A 23,673-nucleotide genomic window follows, 5' to 3' on the forward strand; every position below is an offset into this window, starting at 1 on the left:
GTCGTTATTAAAATTTTTACTATTAACCTACCATCACAGCCATTTCTTGGCCGCCACCTTGGATTTCACATCTTTTTTCACCATGGCCTTTTAGGGGCCGCACTTTTTTACCAGCTTGGCTGTTTTTGATTAGATATATATATATATACTTTCACACCTCAGATCAAAGGAGCCGCTCGGGCTACATACGAGATGTAGACCGGGCTACAACTGGGCAGTGATATCAGTGTGCGAAATAACTTTTCAGACATGTCCTTTCATACTGTCAGGGCATTGTGAAATTTGAGTGAACATCAAGCAATTTGACCGGACATTTTAACTTTTACTGTTTCTCCATTCCTGTGTATCTACAGTACCACTTGAATGTTTGTTTCAAACGTTGGGGCCACCGATGTACTGTAGAGCTGATTACTTATCAAACACTCACTGATACTGACTGATAGTACAGCAATTAAAGAGTAGCTACTGCTCACATGAAAGGGCTTCTATGGAATCAATTGGGCCTTTGTAGGAAAGGAAGTCATAAGGACTTCAGTCAAGACCTTCTGCTTGCTTTGGAATGATATAGCTATATGGTCAAACTTAGCTTATACTGCTATGGCTTAGAAAATGGTATGCATAAAACCCTTTGATCTTTGGGAGATAATGAAGCCTTGTTCATTCTAGCTTAAAAACTGGTTGTGTAGGTGTTCATGAATACCACAAGTAAAAGTACTAATGGTAATCAGGCTATAATACATTTTACTACTGCAGTACAGGTGACTGATACAAGTAGGCTGGCAGAACATAGTAAACTGTTAACCTCAGTTGGGCATACCCTTGTGGTCAGTACAAGCCAAAAACACATAATTTAATTACATGTCAATACCATCATGTCTGGCCTCTGTCCTAGCTCAATCCTAACTTTGAAAGGACAGTATTTCCGGGAAAATTCAATTATGGGCTGACACCTGGTGTAATTGACAGGAAATTGTCAGGTGACCAAACGTTATTTTGCGCTCTGTGTATAGATGTTGATGCCAAAATCGATTGTGGGGATCGATTAATACTCACATGATTAGGATGTACGGCTTGGATTTCACCATGAAAACCACTCAGACGGAGAGTGTTTTGTTATCCTTGTCATCCTACGAGTTGAAAAACGTTGGGATAAGGTCAAAACTAGCTACTGTAGCTTATTCACCGATCGTTTCCGCATGTTTTCGAATATGTACACACCCCCATCACGAAGCTACCACTATGCACGGAGTAACCACCTTACAAGCAAGCTTTCCCATGTAGGCCTTTAGTAAACTCCTTCATTATTCCATAAACGATTCAATAGCACTGATTAAAACATCAAACACGCATAGCCGAAACTCTCCGTGATACCTCTAGGATATGTCTGTTCATTGTAACCAAACATAACCAGAACGTACTAGCTGCTGGCCCATAATCGAAAATTTTACGTATGCATATATAACTAAATGAATAAAACATTGAAAATATCAAATGGGGAATAAGGATCGCTGAAAAAAAACAAGAAGGGATCGCTGAAAAAAAAAAACAAGAAGGGATTGCTCGGGTGGTAACGTAAACCACAAATCTCTATTTTGACTCTGTCACAGCAATATTTTGCTACTCATTAGTTAGCTAAGTCAAAATAGGGAGTCAAAATAGGGATTTGTGGTTTACATTACCACTCCAGTGATCCCTTCTTGTTTTGTGGCTTTTTTCAGTGATCCCTATTCCCCATTTGAAATTTTCATTTTTTATTCATCTAGTTAATGTACTTTTTTCTAAATCTAGTATGCATGGATTAAATTATTAGACATCTTGGTATAGCCAACAGAGATTTATCAGAGCAAAAGATTAACCATGCAGATTGACAAATTTTATTATTTTTGTAGCTAATTTGTGTTACATGTAATAGTTATACCATGGCTGCGAGGGATTTTGCTGATATATACACCCAAAGCCCGAGGGCTGCGGGTGTATATGTCAGCAAAATCCCAAGCAGCCATGGTACAAGTGATATATATATCACTTGGGGCGCACTCACCTAATAGGTGAAAGAACTAACGAGAACTCATCCCATTTCTTTTATACAGTAGCATCTGAAGATCGATTGTGGTTTTAATAGCGTGGGCTAATAGCCATCAAAATGTTGTCCATACGTTAAAACGTCATTAATATGTTACTATGCTCTGTTAGTTTTCAACACGCAATGTTAGAAAACTTGCGATTGTGGGATGGAGTTTATATTGTTATCATTTTTGTACTAAGTTAAGCCAACTAACTTCGCTATTGGGACAGTAAGTAAGTTATTATATTAAGTTAAGTACTTAGAACTGTAAGTTACTAACCTATTTCAACGTAGCAGTAGTAGCTTTGCTGTTCCATGGTCTGTTCAAAGGCTGATACGCGGTGGGTAGAAATACACCTCCACAATCGCCCAAACAGTTATTTTGTGCCTTCATTATCCTTTAGTAACAACCAACTACTCTATCTTAGCCTATGTACTAAGCTTAGCAACCTCTACAAAACCGAGTCCCACAATACAAAGCTCTATGTCGCTCAATATAACGAGTCAAAGCGCATCGATTCTTTGAACTGGCTGGGTATCAAAGTCATTGGCAAACCGCTTTCCCATGATATTGCCCAGGCAATATGCGAGTTAAACACCGAGCGGCGTCTTTGAACGCCCACGCTAAAGTGGTATATAGACCTATACATAGCTGAAGACAGCAGCCTGACTTGTAAAAGCACTAAGGCAGATACCACACATGCATGTCTATAGCTATGTATTGTCATGATACGTACATGCATGTGAAATTATAGTCTTGGCACTCTCAGTTGTCATCATTACACTGGCATCCTTAATACTAATAGTACAAGGGCCGAAGTTGTTTCCTTGATTCCCATTTCAAACATTTCCTAAACTGATGTGTCATTGTTATGGCTAAACCTTGAAGAAAGCACTAAAATAACCCACTAACACAGTTTGAAAGGTCATGTTCAAGATGGAAATAGCGATGGAAATTTTGTGGTTCTACAGGAAATGGAATCTAGGAATAACAACTAATGAAGACACACCAGATAGCTATGTATACTGAGCTAAGTAGCTAACTGTCAAGAGACATGGAATCCTGACAAGTAAAAGTTCAATAATCTAGGTAGTAAGTTGGCTATTAATGCATCAAATGCAAGGTGTGGTCACCAGCTGTAACTTACACAAACCACTGCAGACATGTGGCACTACATGTAATTAGTTCATAAACCACAATATTCCTTCGCGTAGGGGAAGGTGCTTGGCTCAGGCCTGCAGCAATAAGATCGAAGCTATTAGTGAACACTCTAGTGTTTGTAGCCAACTTCGTGCAATGCATAAGATCTAGTGAAGTTTACTCAAGTAATGTCACAGTAGCAAGGGGGTGACACACAGGCACTCACTGTGGGTAGATCTGCGACCGTGGTCAAAGTCTTAAAGTCAAAGGTCAAGGCCACCAAAATCGTGTCAATTCAACAGTCAAGGGTAAAAGCTTCCAACCCACAATCGAAAAGTGCTGAAATATTATCGCTAAGTCACCGGTCAAAGGTCGAAAAAGGCTCTTAGTCACAGGTCAAAAATGAAATTTCGGCCGGTCAATACTTTGACGGCGGTCGCAGATCTACCTACAGCGCGTACCTACATGACACCCCCTTGAGTAGCACGTCACAACGACCCACCCACATATGCAATCACGGTATGAAAACTATCTATATATGAATAAACCTTTTTGCACAGGAAAGGCTTCCTGAGTTGTATTATGCTTTAAAATAATGGATAACAAGCTGAATATGCAAGCGAGTCCATCTTCAAGACCATTTAAGCACGTCATTGTATGGCTTCTCGTATGGAATGGCAGCTGAACAAGAAGAAAAGTGCCTGGTTTGGACTGTTCCTGCTCGAAAACGAAGCCAAAAATACCTCACAGACACCCATACTAACTCATTCAACAAGCCTTGCTACTTTTTATCTCAGAATTGTCCTTGTATAATTCATTATGTCTGTGAATATTATGATGAAGAATAATAAAGATGAATAAAAAATTGGAAATTTTAAAATGGGAATAGGGATCGCTGAAAAAAGCCATGAAACAAGAAGGGATCGCTAGGGTGGTAATGTAAACCACAAATCCCTATTTTGACTCTCTGACATAAATCATTAGTTACATGCTCTGTCATTTTGAAGTGAGTCAAAATAGGGATTTGTGGTTTACATTACCACCCCAGCGATCCCTTCTTGTTTTGTGGCTTTTCTCAGTGATCCCTATTCCCATTTTAAAATTTCCAATTTTTTATTCATCTAGTTTGTGTACTTTTTATTAATCCAGTAATGGATTATGAAGAAGACTGTTGTGAATAGTGTAATTTTGCATTCTGCATAGTAACACCGTCAACATTTCAGTACACACATGAAACTGATCAAATTGCAATGTGCATACAGACTGAGAGTCTCCTAATATGAGCTACAATTTACATTACTGGTGCCTTTAATAGTTATCAAATTCAGTGCAAGGATTGTTGTTATACACTTGACTGCATTATACATCAGGGTGAACTCCCTTCAGACTGGAAGAGGGAATATGTAACACCAGTACACAAGAAAGGCCCGCATACTAATCCATTGAACTATATAGACCTATTTCATTGACTAGTATTTGCTGCAAGTTGTTGGAACACATCATTTCCTCAGCAATGTCTTCTGACTCTATTGACTACAATATCATGTGTACAAATTAACATGGATTTCTTTGATAGATAATGAAGACTGTGGTGAATAGTGTAATTTTGCATTCTGCATAGTAATGCCGTCAACGTTTCAGTAAAAACATGAAACTGATCAAATTGCAATGTGCATACAGACTGAGAGTCTCCCAATATGAGCTACAATTTACAATTCTGGTGCCTTTAATAGCTATCAAATTCAGTGTAAGGATTGTGTTATACACTTGACTGCATTATTACAGTATTTACATGACTGCTGTATTAGAGTATTTAATCTGGATAACCCGCCCATGTACAATAATCATGGAGCGAAAAAACCACCTTGCAACAAAGTAATCAGCCCAGATTAAGCTTCCTGGCCTATACTGAGTTTAATAAAGACAGATTCTATTAGCCACAAGCAGCGCACACCAAAAAACCAAACTTTGAATGTGATCTTGTATGGCTTCCTGAGCGTAATGGCATTTTGGCAAGAAAAAACAGCCCAGTTTGGACTGTTTCCATCCAAACACGAAATCAAAAATAGGTCATGGACATGCACAATGATCCATTCAGCAAGCCTTGCTACTTTTTATCCCAGGATTCTCCTTGTAAACTTCGCTATGCCTGTGAAAGAATAATAAGAATAATATTATGAATAATTATACAACCAAGTACTAAGAATAATACGAAACGCGGTTAAAATTATGTCATTAATAATGAATTAAATAAATAATAAATAATGTTTGAGAAAACTACAAGGCCTAAGGCTTCGCACTCACCGGGAATAGAATCCATGTTGTATGAAGAGATAATTGTATAATGGGTGAATGTTTCCATGGAGGTGATAGAAACGTACGACAATTCTATTTAATGCTGATCAAAACAGCACGTGATATACCCACTACCAATCGAGCAGATTCAAGTGGATATTTACAGGAGCGAATTGCTGTGTTTGAAAGTGTTGCCAGCTGGCACACTAAGTCTCAAGTTGCCATGCCAGCTGCCAGTGGATGCGCTCGTGTATCTATGGCTGCAGGACACCTGAATAGGTTTGACATGCCAGCTGCACAAGGACAGGTATGTTTGTTTGTATTGTAATGTACATATGTCTTGTATTTTATATTTTTTTCTGGCTTACTAGGCTCTGGTTGGTTTGGTTGTCTGTTTGTACTAATGTATTGTAAAGAGCGTGGTATGTTATAAATGTTTTCTTGTATTATTGTACATTTTTCTTTTACCTAGCTTACTAGGGTCTGGTTGGCTTGACTGTCTTCCTTTATCTGGTTCACCTGGCTTGTATACTCCTACAGTATTGTGCATCTCCTGTAGGTTCTGTATGCATATACTTTGTACACATCACTGTGCCATTACCACACCAATGATGTACTGGCACTTAGCTACTGGTGGCCTTTAGTTATGATGCCACTATTGTGTTGTATCTGTCACTACTGTGACATATTGAGTTGATTTGGGGATCTTGCCTTCACCACCTAATAGCCTCACCAGGGGGCTGTCACGTTGGTGTATGTACTTGGTTGTATGTGACGCGGTCCTAGTAATAATTATACAACCAAGTACTAAGAATAATACGAAACGCGGTTAAAATTACATCATAAATAAATAAATAATTAAATAATTAATAATTAATGTTTGAGAAAACTACGAGGCCTAGAGACATAAACTAACCGGGGATAGATTCGCCTGTGAATGAAGGCACAAACGTATAATCGTCGCTCCTGTTTGTGCTGATGACTTGACCATACGTGTAATTCTATATAACGCCCAGTACCACACCCTTACATATTGCGGAAGATTAGTGATGCTCGTGCAGGAGAGCCAGAAGCCACTTGTGTAAACAAGAAGATTACAAGTAAGTTTTTATGTTTGTAACATCTCAAGTCTCCATGCCAGCTGCCAGTGGATTCATTCACGTAAATAAACAATACAAGAAAACATTAAACTGACACTGATATGCCACGCTCTTTACAATAAGCTTACAGTTACATATAAAATACAAGTAAACAAGTTTGTCTTGTGCAGCTGGCATGGCAAACTTTCTTTGTGTTGGTGTCAGGCAATTCAATACGTGCTTAATCTTTTTTGCCTTCACCTGGCGTAGCTACTAGGCTCTAGTGGCTTGGCTGTCTTCCTTTATCTGGTTCATCTGGCTTGCATACGCCTACAGCATTGTGTAGCTATCTCCTGAAAGTTGTGTATGCATAACTATAGTGTGTCACCCATCACTGTGCCATTGCTACATCACTGATGAACCTTACCTTAGCTCTAGGTGATGTTGATATACATTGCTGTATATTGGCTAATAATTTTTATCTGCATGGTGATGTTGCCTATAATGTATTGCTGCATACAATACTGCAATAATGTATAGTTCTCTCCTGTATGTTTTGTATACATATACTTTGTACACATCACTGTGCCATTTATACCACACCAATGATGTACTGGCACTTAGCTACTGGTGGCCTTTAGTTACGATGCCACTATTTGTGTTATATCTGTCACTACTGTGACATATTGAGTTGATTTGGGGATAATGCATTCACCACCTAATAGCCTCACCGGGGGGCTGTCACGTTGGTGTATGTACTTGGTTGTATGTGACTCGGTCCTAGTAATAATAATAATAATAATAATAATATGAACAAACGGGCATATTTCAGTTTTGTCTGAAATACACATACTGTTTCCTTTTCACTTGATACTTACTAGTGGACCTATACCACCAGAGGGTTGTTTTGAGTTGAAGGATACTTTTCAAGGTGGTTTTTAGGTGTGTGTTATATTAGAGTTTTTGCAAAAAAAAACTTGGGCAATCCCTATTATGAACCCACTATCGTGGTTCATGATATGAATGAATATGAAAAAAATGGCAAATTTCTGAAATACACATACTGTTTCCTTTTCACTTGATACTTGCTAGTGGACCTATACTCTAAGGCTCAAATGATTATCCGAATATTCGGATTAATATTCGTTTGCTTTGTAGCCGAATAACAAAATCAACAAACGATTATTCGCACGTGATCATTTATATGGTGACATGTGATTAGCTGTCAGTAATTAACGAAGCGAAGGCGATACTAATGAAAGTAACAAAAAGGAAAGGACTATGCCGATAAAGCGAAGAGTAGTAGGCAACCACTAATTGGTGAAAATGTACTAATTCCACTGTGAATCACCGTAAGCACAAAACTTTGTACGGATTTGTGGCTTACTCCAGGTACTTCTACTTTGTTACAATCACTTTCTATCACAGTATCGCTGTGAAAATCCTTTCAGAAAGGCCCTTTCTTGGTAAAGTTATTCATACGAAGCCACAAAGCTGTTTGTGGTTATTTGTAGGCTTCTTGGCAGTTGCCACCTTAATTACTGAATTGCAATGAAACCTTACGCCGATTATTCGACTAATTTCATTAGAGCTGAGCGAATATTCGAATACGGTAAACCAGTATTCGTTTGAGCCTTACTATACTCCTTCCAAAGAACCACCAGAGGATTGTTTTGAGCTGGAAGGATGCTTTTCAAGGTGATTTTTAGGTGAGCTAGGATTTTTACAAAAACATGGGCGATTCCTATTATGAACCCACTATCGTGGTTCATGATACATCCAGTGGCTGCACTCATATTGGCTTGGGTGATTGATCGCCCTGTACAGGCTATCAGCCTGATAAGTGTTACTTATTAGCTTTAACACTGGGAATTCGGGCTTTGCCTGATATGTATGCTCTCATGCTCGTGTTACAACTAGCTATTTAAAAATTTCTAAATTTCAAAAGGAAGTAGGGTTGAAATACATGCTACAAAAAGTAAGAAAACAAGCTCAAAAATGTTACAGTTGAAATGATCCAGCAGTAAAAAGTAAGAAAACAAGATTAGACAACTACTTGCTAAAATAGGACACACTTTAATACCTGCTATTGGCTAGCATCTTGAAATGAGACCATCAAATTAGCCAAAAGTAGGGATTAAAGTGTGATAGCGAGTAGTCGTCTAATCCTGTTTCCTTACTTTTTATCATTTCAACTGTAACATTTTTGAGCTTGTTTTCTTACTTTTTGTAGCATGTATATCAACCCCTACTTCCTTTTGAAATTTTTAATTTTTTAAATAGCTAGTGTGTTTACTTATTTTTGTCTAGCTAGCTAGCTATATTGTACTGTTTTCCACATAGATAAATATTACTTGAAACAGCTCTTTTACCTTCGTACGCAATAAGCGCCTCTAAAAATAATTATCGTTTTGTCTTTTAGAGCTATTACAACAACTGTTGAAGGCTTCAGCTGCATTTCTAATGGCCTAAATGTTGATGAATTTACAGTAAAACATCGCTGGAGAGTCCACCATTATAAGGGTGGAACCCTCACTTTTAGAAGTCTGGATTCCGAGGTGGATCCGCCCCTCAAAGACATTATTAGCTAGTTACCTCACAAAAAAGCTAAACTGGTAATTAAGACTATATAAAATAACTACCCAGTGTTAATAAATGCTAGAGACGACTCCTTGGGTACTACACACCCGTTCACCCTCATCTTAAGCACACGTATTCACACTTCGTTAAAATCACGTGGCACATGCTGCAACTATTAAGCGCCTCAACTATTAATTATCCTTTGAGAAGAACACAAAGAAGTGAATGAATGAAGAAAGCAAACAGCATGGTGCAGTGGACAGAACGTAATCGGAACAACAGATTCATGAATCCCTGTCATTACCTTGGTTGTCTGAAATTTCTGGAGCCGTACACCTAGCGCAACCGGGTCTTACAGCAGGCAGGCAGGCAGGCAGGCAGGCAGGCAGATGAAATGTAGGTTAATTTTGAAGTTTTTAAAACTCACTGTACATGGAAACATTCGACTTCGCTTCGTTTACCCAAGGTACAGCATCATTATAACAATACTAATACATTCCAGGTAGTTTTTTCAGGTAAAACTTATTGTAAGGCCGTTTTTCAAGGTGCGAAAAATCCACGAAACTATATGAGTTCTTACCAACCCCTACTATACAGTACTATCGTACTGTATGATATAGAGAAAGAGCTGGATAGTACATACATATACACTGTATGTATGCTGTATGCGATGTATTTGATGTGTTTCAAGAAATTTCACAGTTCACAAGGGATCATGCTTGGTACTAGTCTGGCAGCACCCACCCCTTTGTAATATAGAGGAAGGGTCTAATGACCGTAGTATGGTACTTGTGCAACTACCAGTATAGCAGTAATTGCCAGGCATGGAGCAAAGTACATTTAAGTAAAGTACAAGTACTTTTGAGATTTATTTAGGTATAAGTACAAGTACAGTACATATGATTTTCAAGGTTATGTACTTAAAACACAATGCAAGAGTTAAAGCAAGGGAAAGCAACAGAGTTTTGTCACTGCATGACGAGCAGATCCCTCAAGTTATATGAAACAATATGCCTGTTTGTGCTACCGCCAAGGGTTTATTGAGTGCATGTTAGGCCCTTTGTAATACATTGGTGGTATGATTTATCACCTACATCATATGACTGATCACTGTTCAGTAATAAAATACTGTATTTGCCCAAGTGTGCTGTATTTGCCCAATTAGCTGTGCATAACTCTGTATTACTCATACAGTACAGTTATGCTTCTAATTAGTACTGTATGGACAATGAAGTATGCGGCATTGCTTTGATCCTCCCGCGCAAAGTACAATATCTCTATGTAAAGGGGCGGGTGCTATCAAATGAAGTTTTCATTAATGTAAAATTTTGTTTAGGAAAATAATGGATGGTCATGGATTGGCAAGCCTATTGAAACTGTTACTATTGATGAGGTAACTTAATAATGTGGTACGCTTTTACATGTATGTCGATTTCTTCATGTGATCTATATTAAAGAGTACCAAATTGTGAATTAGTTCATGATAAATGATTGCGTAAAGTAGCATGGATATTTCAGCAATTGTTGCCTTTTAATGGTTGCTGTATTCAGCTGCTAAATCAAGTAAAGGTCATTATTGTTTGTATAGAGGAAGAAAAGAGCATAAATTGTAAGCTGTGTACAATCTTTTAAATCAGTCAATTAAAGTGTAGAGCTGGGCGGTATTGAAAAATAGCAAACAGTATACATGTACCTTCTGCATTACATATGGTAACTAGCGGTAACTAGCTACAAGGATCAGTAGCTAACACTTGAATTGGATGATATTTCAACAAAGACCACTGTCCAAGGGAACATGCTCCAGCTTTTATTGGTTTTTTTTAAACACCAAAAATTACATAGCTAATTGTGATCAATAATATCTATACAGGGGAGAGAATAATTACCTCTGTCAGTTCACTGTTGAGTGTTGATAAAGTCAAGCATTTATTCTGAGAATAGACTGAGGTGTTGCTTGCCACAGTGTGTCTTGCACTCTCTAAGTTTCTGGCCTAGCCAATCTAATGCTATATAGAGTGCCATTATAGAATATTTGCTTATTTTGTGCTGAACCTTGCTTGTCTTTTGTTGTCTGTTTCTTGTGCCCTTCTTAGCCTGTCATGTTCTCTTCTCCTTAATCTCTCCTCTCTTTCCATATTTTTCTTCAAGAAATTTTCATACAAGTGATTCAACTACCAAATGTAGGGATTTCCAGTTTCTTCAGAATTTTTTGTACTTAAGAAGTACGTACCATACTCTACTGGCAATACTAAGGTTCCCAAATAACACGAAAAGTACTACTGTATAGTAAAAAAGTTTGGCAAAAACCCATTATTGCAAAATTGACAACAACAAAAAAGTTTGGCAGATGAAGACTCACCTGAAATTATTTTGCTACCACATACTGTACCGCTCGAATGCAACATCGCTACATGTGAATGTGAGTGATTAAATGACTCTCCAATTAAGGGGCGTGGCAACCACTTTGATTGCGAGTCTTTATACCTTGCATTGAGGGATGACGACTCACAATGGAAACGGCTGCCACACCCTTTAATCAGTCTTTTAATCACTTCAGCATGTCTTTTAATCACTTGTACTTGCGCGTAACGATATTGCATTCGAGTGGTATCTACCGTACAAGTGTAAGTATCGTTTGCTGGTTCTAGTAATGTCGTTTGGATTTTCATGAACTCTTGTGCGACAATTGAAGGGAACGCTGGGAATACCCACGATACCTATCATGATACTTCGATACTCATCCTTTCAACATGGCTAATCTGTCATGTGATTGCTAAAAATAATTGGTGGATAAAACTTTGACGATTGCAATGCTATTCGCCAAATTCATCAAAGTTTTTTACTATATAGTAAGAAGACCTTTTGCCACATATGTGTTTCAAATTACTGTACCATTTCACGTACATTAATAATTACTTAAACATCCTTGTTGCTGTACTTTACGTAATCATTTTTCACTTGCTGATGCACTGTTCAATACTCTTTGTTACTATAATTTACATTTACTCTTGATACTTCAGTTTGCATTTATTTTTAGAAATCAATAAGAAAGTATTACATTGGGATGAGAAGAAAAAGTGAAGTATGTTGCACTGTATTTTACTATTATTGTATTGTTAAATGTATGCATGGCTACTATAAGAAACACTTTTGGACAATAATTATAGATATGTGTAACAGTATGCTTGTGTTGCTACAAGAATGATTCTAACTACATAGGTGTAACTCTCAGTTCATCTAAACAGTGCTATTCTGTGCCATTTCAAGACTTGATAAATCTGGTTGTTTTAGAACATTGTTTTAGCACAGTATTAACACACATGTTTACTGACAAATGGCTGACGATGCATGTATATTGATGAAAACCTAGAGGATGATGAAAATGTTGAAATTGTAGAAGAGCATGCTAATGATGGGTATTTTCCACTAGAGAAAACAAAAAGCCCTGTGTGGAGACACTGGGTTTAAAACAAAAGACAGTCAATTCGTGGAAAAGGACAAGTGGAAAAGAATGACAGTGTATTATATGCTGTGTAAGAATCCTTCGTCCTACAAAGGGAACACAACGAATTTGATGGTTCATTTGCAGTATCACCACAAAGTGGAGTTTAAAGAAGTTAGAAAAAAGATAGGAGCACTGGAGAAAAGGCAAGTACAAGTTCTGGAATGCCTGGAGTGCCTTTACAACCTCTATTGAACATTCATTTGAGCTTGCCAGCCGTATTCCAAGAAATTCAGCTAAATAGAATACCCTGACAAATTCGATTTGCTACTGTATCATGAAAGACATGCTCTCAATTAATACAGTGAATGACAATGGATTTCAATACATGTTAAACAAGTTTGAAACTCCAAATGATAGGACTGCTTTTGCTAGGTATTTTATTCCGGTTATGTATGAATGTGAAAAGGCAAAGGTTAGTAGTGCACTATTATCAGACGTGCAGTAACTACTAATCTATACTAACTGCAGATATGTTAGCCTATGAATACAAGGATTGGGAGATGTGCTGCCACTTGCTGGAAAGTGCTGAAATAATAACTCCCAACTTATCAGCTCCAACTAGCTCCAAACTTAGCAGCGGGCTTGAAGGAGGATGCACTTGAGCGATGGAAGCTACCGTTAGGGAAGCTATATACTGCTGTTTCTGATATTGCCAGAAATATTTGTCTGAATTTGGATGTCGAGCATGTTGTTTTGCCCACACCATTCAGTTGGGTGTCCAGAAGGCAATGGATTTGTCAGAGATGTCAAAGGTATAGGTGGAGCCAAAAGGTTGGTGAGTCACTTTAACAAATGTTCTGGGTAGTAAGCAACAAGATCTGAAGCATGACAAGCAGCGCTTGATCCAGAGCATTCCAACGAGATGGAACTCTACCTATTATACATACGATAGAAAGAAAATTGAAACAGCAGCAGCCTCTTTTTTTGCAGCACTGATTGAAATCCACTAGTCTGATTTTTGATACCCAGTGATGCTGAAATTATGCAGTAATAGAAGCTTTTATCTCCGTCATGCAATCCATAGTTCTATGTAATTTGTGGGGAGAAATGGGTAACCCTCTCTGGGGTTCGGACACTGATGTACAAGCTTACTGTTAAACACCTTGTACAGTACAGACATCAACTGACAGCAGATCGACAAAACAAATGAAAAGGGTATTGTGGACTGATTTTCAAAGTAGATACACAGATTTATCTGTTGCAAAAATTTTACAGAATGCTTGCTTTTAGATCCAAGGTTTAAATATTTTAGCTTTTTGTCAGAAGAAACTAAACAGAGTGTTACGCTAGCGATCAAAGAGAAAGTGACAGTTTTTGCAAGCCTAGCTGCTACCGAGGAGAAAAACAAATGGAAGTGGATCCGAAACCTGCCCCCAAAAAGAAGAGTAAATTTATGTCATTGTTAGAGGATGTGTGGGAACCAGAAGTAAGAGAGAACGTGCCTAGAAGAAAGTAAAAAATACTTGTGCATTGACAGTGATCCAGAGCAAAAGCTGGTGGAAGCAATATTCAAGTCAATTTCCTGTCTTGTCAAAACTATCTAGGTATCCCAGCAACTTCAGTTTTAAGTGAAAGACTTTTTAGTGTTGCTGGCTAGTCATGTAATCAACTCCTGTTTACTTCCAGAGCATGCAAACATGCTGCTGTTTTTGGCCCAAAATCTGAAATAAGTTTCATTACTTTGTACTTACTATCAAGTCTCAAAATTCATTATGCATGATTAAAGCTTTTGTTGTACATTGTACATAGTACAGTTGTGTGTATGTGTATTGTGTATAATATATTTCAATATATACAAAGATTGCACCTTTGCTCAGTTTAGCTGCACCTGTGTAAAAACAGAAATTTTAACATGTGTACTGTACTGTGCATACAGTGTTGAGTGGTGTGATTATTGTACCCATTATTATGATAATCGTGATAATCAACTTTATTATCATAATATTGGTTTACCCATTATTGTACAGGCCTAGTTTTGGTGGTTAACAGTGAAATTTTTATCCTTGCAGCTCCATATACATTTTGGGATGGTTTGCTAGTCCACGAAAAAATTTTATTTAGTAGCATTGCTCAACTTTGCCCCTTAAATACTTTTATAGAACTTTGTGTGGGCGAGATCAAAGAAAAAGTCTACTTTAAAATTCGTAAAGTACACATTAGGGCAAACAGTGCTTTATTGCCCACAAAGAGTGCTTTATTAAAGCATAATTGCCCACGTACTCTTAGTGCAGGCTAATAGCCTTCAGCGCTTGCACCAGTATGATTAATCACCCAAGCCAGTGTAGGCTGATAGCCCTTGCCGCACTGAGTAGTCATGCACCCCAGCTATTATGATTTCTACCACTGGATTGCTTTTATAGACATATCTAAATACTTCGATGATGGGTGGGAGAAAGTAATATTGCTGTTACATTTATTAATGTAAACGGACAAGTCCTGAAGATAACATGAAAATACTTAACCATATGTGTCTCAAGGCAAATACAGCATGAGGCTTTGCTTCGTGCTGTATTAGCCTCTCGACATGCCCCCTCGTGCTGTATTTTCCGTACACACGTGCGGCAGTGCTTTAACTATAATGTATGGTATGTACAAAAAGTGTGTTTGGCTAGACTGAGACTTTTATTTCCTTTTAATGTTAATCATCACTATAGGCTCTCTTTGTCAGAGATAATGCAACATTCTGGTCAGGAGGACATGATAAATTACCTTATGTTGGGAAGATTCTTAGCTTTTGGCAGGAAACAAGTAAGTTAATTGCTATGCATTTTATGTGCATGGTGACCATGAAAATTGCAGATACTTACTTTACATATCCATTATCCGTATAATGCACTGTAATTTTCATATATTTTGTAGTTTCCCAATATACTTACTTGGTTAATTAAATTTGTTACTATGGAACGGAGATGTAAGCTGTTACTTTAAATCCCTAGCATTTGATAACTGCATGCCCTCTATTTATCACACACAGTACTACTGTACACGGTAATACTGTATAGTAGAGATTTTCCAAAATCAAGGGTATCCACCACATTGCTACTGCAAATATCTTATGTGACATAATGCACTTTTACGGAAGAGTCTTTGTGTATCTAATTTAACCTTATATACTATACCTATTGAAAAATTAAAATTTTAAGATAAGAAACAGAGATCAATCAAAAAAAACCATGAAACAAGAAGGGATCGAGTAGATTGACATTGGTCATGGTTATATCAGGTAAGACTCTGGTAAAGTTAAAAAGAGTTGAAATAGGGATTCGTAGGTTTACCACTATTGGTGTGTTGATCCACTCCAGCTTTATCCCTTCTGGTTTTTTAGTGATCCTTTATTTCCATTTATGGATTGCAACTGGCCTTGTGTAACAGACATTCAAAGATTAACCAGAGAATAGAGTTTGTGGGAGGCATTCCGGAACCAAAACAAATTATAAGTGGATTGATTACTGATACCCACAATACATTAGAAAAGTTGGACCAATATTTTCTTGAGGACCGGAAGGCAGAATGGTATTTTGCACCTCTTAACATACCTCTGTGCTTGTTTAAAAGTCACTGTAGAATTCTCCAACCACTGTTTGTCCGCTCATTACTTGAAGATAATCTGTATTTGTATGCATGCATACATGTGACTCAGGAATGCCTCCTGAAAAACCTCTATCAGATTTTTACTAGATGAATAAAAATGGAAAATTTTAAATGAGGAATAGTGATTGCTGAAAAAAGCCTTGAAACAAGATGGGATTGCTGGGGTGGTAGTGTAAACCACAAATCCCTATTTTGACTCTCTGTCATAGATTAATTTTACATGCTCCACTCATATTGATACTAGTCAAAATAGGGATTATTATCATCCCAGTGATCCCCGTCTTGTTTCATGGCTTTTTTTTCAGCAATCCCTATTCCCCATTTACTATTTTCAATTTTATATTCATCTACTTTATGTACTTTGTTAAAAATCCAGTAATGGATTTGTTTTATTGATAATGATGATTGTTGTAGATAGAGCTTTTAATTTCTGTTCAGTGCAAGCTTTGTTGTTATCAGACACATTTGACTGCATTATTAGAGTATTTATGTGACTATACTCTTGGCTGTGTACATAAATCTTAAGCAGCTGTTGTCATACATGAGAAGAACATATACTGTACATTGTAGTCTCAGGACTCGTAGTCATTGTCGTCACATTAGCATCCTCATGCAGTGCATGCTCATAAATACACACTAATACTGAGCTACTGTAGCTACCTGTCACAATACATGCCCTTTGACAAGCATATAATTAGAAGTTAAATAGTCAGTGGTTGTACATTATACAGGTGTATTTCAGCCAAGACCGTACACAATAAGAAGAATCACATACAGTTTTTTCCAGGGGTGCAATATTTTATGCTGGATGAACATATTATTATGATTGGCTCACCGGTGCACAGTAGTACAAACGATCTGTCAAAAGCTAATATATACGTACAGTAGTTTGTGCAGAGTTTGTTGTTCATGTTAGTATTGTATCCGTTGCATAGGTATATATACTAGCTATTTAAAAAATTAAAATTTTAAAAGGAAGTAGGATTGATTATACATGGCAGAGCTTATGATAACGTCCGGACACCGGACAAAATCCGGTCAAATTGCATAGATGTCTGACCATAATGCAATTTGTCCGGACACAGTGTCCCATCAAAGCATAAAGAAGGAGCCTAAGGGCTGAGCTGGCATGCTATCAACAATAACATTCACTTGGTTGCCAGGAGATAGTATACATTCTTACAACCCAAGGGAGTGACCATAAATGTACCATTGCCAACCCACTGGTGTACTTTAACCACATAACAGCTGCAGTAAGGCATGTGATGTCTTACCACTATAATGTTTATTTGCTATGCTACAGTAGACATGTTGGGCATTCATCTCATGTCCAGTCAATTTTGGCAATTGTCCGGCCGATTTTGGTTTGTCAGGACATTGTGGCAGGACAACAGAGAATTCTTATCATAAGCTCTGACATGGTGCTACAAAAAGTAAGGAATTGTTTCTCATTTCAGCTGTAACGTATTTGAGCTTGTTTCCTTACTTTTGTAGCATGTATAATCAATCCCTACTTCCTTTTAAAATTGAAAAATTTTTAAATGGCTAGTTTGTTTACTTTTTATGTCTAGCTAGCTATATTATACTCTTTGTTTTCCACATGGTATAAATGTCACTTGAAGCAACTATCTTTTACCTCCGTAAGCAATAAGCACCTCTAAAAATAATTATCATATTTGTCTTTAAAGTTATTATAGCAACCGTTAAATGCTTCAGCTGCATTTCTAATGTCCTAAATGTTGATGATTTAACAGTAAAACATCGCTGAAGAGTCCACCATTAAGAGTTGAACCCTCGCTTTTAGAAGTCTGGATCCCTAGGTGGATCCGCCCCTCAAAGGCATTATTAGCTAGCTACCTTTCAAAAAAAGCTAAACTAGTAAGACTATTAAACGACTACCCAGCGTTAATAAATGCTAGAGACAAATCCTTGGGTACTACACCAGTTCACCCTCGTGTTACGCACACACGTACTCACACTTCATTAAAATCACGTGTTTGGGTTGTGGCACGTGCTGCAACTGTTAAGCGCTGCAATTATTAATTATCCTTTGAGAAGAACAAAGAAACTAATGAACGATTAAAGTAAACAGCATGATGCAGTGGACAGAATGTAATCAGAACAACAGATTCGTGAATTCGCCGTCATTACCTTAGCTGTCTAAAATTTCTGGAGCTGTACACCTAGTCTTACAGCAGGCAGGCAAGCAGACGAAATCTAGGTGAATTTCAAAATTTTTAAAGTTCACTGTACATTGAAACATTCAACTTTTTGCTTAGCAGTACTAATGTATTCCAGGTGGTTTTTTCGGGTAAAGCTTATTGCAAGGCTGTTTTTTAAAGTGCAAAAAATTACGAAGCCACATGATTTCTTACCAATCCCTACTTAATAAGTACTAGCGTACTACAAACAATAAGTGGCATCCACAAATAAATTATTTCACACACCACACCATATATAGCTAGTCTGTACAGTAGCTAATCTTGAATACACATACATAATTCACAACAACAAAGTCAAATACTGTGTAGCTGCAATGTCAATCATGGAATGAAGCCATAATGTTGTTTACACAATGTGGTCAGATAATTATGGCACTCACAAATAGTTTTAATTTAATTAATACTATACTGACTCCACCCAAATTTAGACTTTACGTGGAAAGGAAATGGTTTATAGAAACTATATTCATAACAATGAATAATCTCTGGTATCAGCGCATCACTTCCATTACATTAGTTTCGCGTGGCCAAATCGCTTTTTCTCAGCATGGCACTTATCAATTAGAATTATAAGCACCTGCTCGAAAAAGGGTCTGGTTCAGAATCAATATGCCAACTCGGTTTTCACACCCCAAGCTAGAGCTCGGGGTGTTTAATCAACTTTTGTCATAAAACGTATACTTCCTTTTAAATGTCAAGCCTCGTGCACACTGGAAATGCCACAAACGATTGCTGGTAGCGGTGATGAGAGACACTGAGGTTGGTTTTCTAAGGCTGAAAAGGATTACTTGCTCAGTTTACCTTTAGCCTTTTCATTTTCACAAGGAATTGATCTGTGTCCATTTCAACCATAGAAAAACAGCCTTAGTGTCGCTCATCACCACTACTGGCAATCGTTCATGGCATTTCCACTGCATGTGTGGCTTGAAATATAAAAGGAAGTATATGTTTTATGACGAAAATTGAGTAAACACCCGAGCTCTGTGAAAATGAGTTGGAATATTAATTCTGGACCAGACCCCTTTTCAAGCAGGCGCTTATAATTCTAATTGATAAGCACCATGCTGAGAATAAGCAGCCTGGCCAATCGAAACTACCATTACATCTCTGTGAGAGAGTGCTTGTATGGTTGCTTGTAGTAAATTGCGAGGTAGCTTACAGGAAGAAGTATACTCACCATGCAGAGACCATAGATTATAGATCTATGCAGAGATGCTATGCACGATCTTAGAAGTTTAAGAAGTGCTGCTACAGCCTTGAATACTTACAACAAAGCCCGAAGAAGCTCACACAATAGAATCTTGTAATTTTATTGTTATACGGTTTCTTTTATATACGGAACTGCTGCTATATTGTAATGGCAAAGAGAACTTAGAAAATTTTCGAGGTGTAAGGTGACTCGTGATCTGTGGAATAAGGGCTTACTAATAGGCCATGGGACTCAGTAAGCATGGCTATATAGTTTTTAGCATAAAAAGTGGATAACTTTTGCTGTACATGAGTGAAACAAAATAATAATTATACAACCAAATACTAAGAAGGATAAGAATTGTGGTTAAAAGTATGTCATAAATAATGAATGAGTAAATTAATAAATGTGACCAGATTTTACAGAACCGAACCAAATCGCACATCAGGCAAAATCAAACTAACACCACCAGTGGATAGCTACACTATCGTACTACAAGTTTTGACCCTCAGCACTACTCAAACTACACGAGGCTGGTTTTCACACACGTCTTTTCTGGGTGGTGTGGAGTGCTCAAATGGCGGTTTCAGGCCTTGTGAAGGACCTGGCTTGGCAAGAGTCAGTGGTTTACTGGTGGACAGCCTTATAATGTTGGCCAGACATGTTCTCTGTTGATTTTGCTACATATCAGCCACTAAGGATCCAGCACAGCCCTGTAATCTCGTGTCTGGACTCCAATTGTGGTCTGCCTCCATTTTGAGGTCTATCTCTTGCCCTCCCCGCCACCCCCCAGCCTCCACCCCTTTGTGAGCACTCGTGATACTACTTCGCTCGTCCAACTGCTCAGATTTTCTATCTTATTTGGCAGGAAACTGTACAAGCAGCTACAAGTACTGGAAGTGGCTTGAAAGATAACAGATTGATGCATCTTTTGTGTAAATTTCATACGCGTGCTTGCCATCCTTGGAGAGTTATGCTGGCTTCAATTCTTTAAAACCGTTTATCTCGGAACTTCTAGTGTGCGATTTGGATCGTTTTTCCAAAATCCAGTCACAAATAATATTCTCGAAAACTACAAGGCCTACAGACATGTACTAATTAGGGATAGATTCACCGGAACAAAGGCACAAACATATAATAATGATGCCTGTTCATGCTGGCAAGTGAAATGATACAACGATTCTATTTGACACTGATTTAAACACCTTAGCACATGACCTGCATTCCATTGCAGGTATGTGTTCACTTGCTCATTGATCAGAGAGAGATGACGGTTGCTAGAAAGATAACGGGCTGGAAAGCAGATGTACAACGGGTTAGTGTTAAATAGTCAGGTTGCATGTGTTTTATTACAGCTGATGGTTTATAGGCGACATATTAATTACCGCTAATGGTGTGTTTATGCCTGTAGGAGAAATGGCGCTTGCAAGATAGCTAATGTAAGAAGGCCGAAGTAGGTCTCTTATTAAATACTGTACAATCGAGATATTCTAATAGAACAGTCACTTTAGGGCACACACTTTGGTTCATAATAAGGATTGCCCATGTTTTTTTGCAAAAACTCTAATATACTGCACACCTAAAACCACAGCATCCTCCAACTCAAAACAACCCATTGGTTGTTATATGTAATGAGTATTGGTCCACTAGTAAGTATAAAGTGAAAAGGAAACAGAATGTGTATGTGGGACGAAATTGAAATTTGCCGTTTTGTTCATCTTCATGTTATTATTCATATTACTAGGACCGGGTCCATACAACCAACAAATGGGACAAACTAACAACAGGGCAAGGCATATATCATGTAGCTAGCACACTGTGGTCAGGAGAATAAGCTTCTCCTAGTGGTGCAATATAAACACCAGCTATTATGCAATTGCATGAGACCAGCATGGTTTTCTAAGCTGGTAAATGTAGATGTGACTGCTGCAACAAAATTAAAATTTAGAAAGTGACTGCTATATTAGGGTAAGTGACTGCTCTATTAGAGTTTAGAGTACAACAAGTTTGATACTGAAATTTGATTGGCTGAAAACGTGGTCTCTAAATCTCGTAGAGCCACGGTCATGTCCAATAGAGACCACGCTCTGAGGCGATACGAAACACGATAATTACGCGCCTGTAACATTGGCAACGCATGGGCATTTAAATGGCTAGTAACAGCCGTACTGAATTAGACGGAGGTGTAATGGGCTTGTTTGTACTAATCAACACTACATTACTTGCTTACAAGCAGCTGTCGAGGCACAACAACAGCAACAATGAGTTGTAGTCCACTCGCTGAGTCCAGTACTTCGATACATAGCACGCGCCTGTAACATTGGCAACGCATGGGCGTTTAAACGGGTGGCAACAGCCACGCTGAGGTCCCGCCATGTCGGGAGGTGTATAGGGCTTGTTTCTAGTATCTAGCCATACATTTCCTATTTACAAGCAGCTGTCAACTCAAGGTACAATAACGAGTTGTAGTCTAAATAAGTTAGACGTCAAGAACCACTGGGTTCTACGGGATTTAGAAAACCCTCAGGCCCTTAGTAGCGCCCTCGCTGCGCTCAGGCGCTACAGCCCAGGGCCTTCGAGTTTTCTAAATCCCGTAGAACCCTGGTTCTTGACGTCTAACTATTATATATTCAATCTAAGCTCATCTGCAAGATGAACACATACAACTTAGTTACTGTAGTGATTTAATTTCTTGTAGTGTAGGGTGAGCTAACCAAAAACATGGCATCATGTGAGTACTATCGTGGTTCATGATACTTTATTTTGTTTCAGTATTGACACCCAGATTTGTAAATGTATCATACAGTACTATAGTACTGTATAGCAGGGACCACAAAGGAGTAGGTGTGGCCCATGAGAAAACATCACCCAAAAACCAGCCTCACTTTTCCCAGACGACGATGAGGCAGTATTGGTTAGGCAAAACTAAGCCCAAACAAGCCTTGAGATTGACCCGAAATGCTTTCAACAAGTTGCTACAGAATTTAAAAATATATACATTTAACGGAATTTTCTGGTAACTGACTGACTGATTGAGTAAGTAACTGACTGACTGATGCCTTCAGACAAGCGTAATTCGATATCGGCTAAAGCTACGGGCTTGATTTTCTCACTGTTCGACGTCGCTTCAGCCTGAGAGGTGACTTTTGGCATACCGCAGTACATACAATGCGTTTTTCATGGACTTACCAGTGTCTTTATTTACGTCCCATTCATCTTTGCTGACAGTGAAAAGTGTCGATGTGGTGGTAGCATGTTATGGCTTCCCTTTCATAACAGAAATCATCCATATTTTTTATAGTGGCTACTTTGATTGCAGAGGTGCTTTTAGAACAGTACTTGATTTGTCCTAGGGCTGGGATGAAGCTTCGAATGTTTCATGGGTTCGAAGATTATAAGTACACTTCGAATTTTAAAAATATCCTTCGAAGCTTCGTAATGCATTCATAGTCTAAGAAAGAATTGCAAATAAACATCATTGTCTTTATGGCAGCTGTTTATTGATCTTGCGCAATTGATGTTCGTCTCTTCACGAGTGCCACTCCCACTTTTAAGCCATCGCAGTTTAGCTTGCTACCATAGTTATAGCATTAAAACACCTTATAAAGTGATAGATATTGCAGGAAAATGTCTGTTTAGCCATTAGTTGGTGTTTACCTATGCATGATTGCAGTATAGCAGACACACCATCTGCAATCAATCACGTCATTCAGTACTGCTGCTATGCACTTTCCAAATGCTTACAATCTTATTAAATAGGATTAGAAAGATACAGTAAAGCTTAAGAAGGATGCTAGTAAATACAAGAAAACCTGTAACTTGAAAGCTAACACCAAGGCTTCGAATGTTCAAACATTTTATTAGCGAATGTTCAGACATTTTATTAGCGAATGTTCGAACATTTTATTAGCGAATGTTTGAAGGTAAAGTTCACTATTTGTCCCAGCCGTAATTTGTACTGCTGTGTAATGGGTTGAACATAGCTGACAACAAAGCATAATGGATA

General features: G+C 38.0%; 1 protein-coding gene across 2 annotated transcripts in view; it reads left to right on the plus strand.

Moving 5' to 3' along the window:
* The window catches only part of LOC136250678 (trinucleotide repeat-containing gene 18 protein-like), a 60,889-nt gene that overhangs the window by 21,763 nt on the left and 15,453 nt on the right, over positions 1-23,673 (plus strand). Inside the window, exons 3-5 of one of the 2 annotated variants that reach the window (XM_066042905.1) lie at positions 10,497-10,553; positions 12,198-12,242; positions 15,320-15,413. In XM_066042905.1, coding sequence (XP_065898977.1) covers positions 10,497-10,553; positions 12,198-12,242; positions 15,320-15,413 — 196 coding nt within the window. The remainder of the gene's footprint in view (positions 1-10,496; positions 10,554-12,197; positions 12,243-15,319; positions 15,414-23,673) is intronic. The other variant, XM_066042906.1, reaches the window with a different exon arrangement.

This window comes from Dysidea avara, chromosome 3, assembly GCF_963678975.1.
Source record: "Dysidea avara chromosome 3, odDysAvar1.4, whole genome shotgun sequence".
Taxonomy (NCBI): Eukaryota; Metazoa; Porifera; class Demospongiae; order Dictyoceratida; family Dysideidae; genus Dysidea; species Dysidea avara.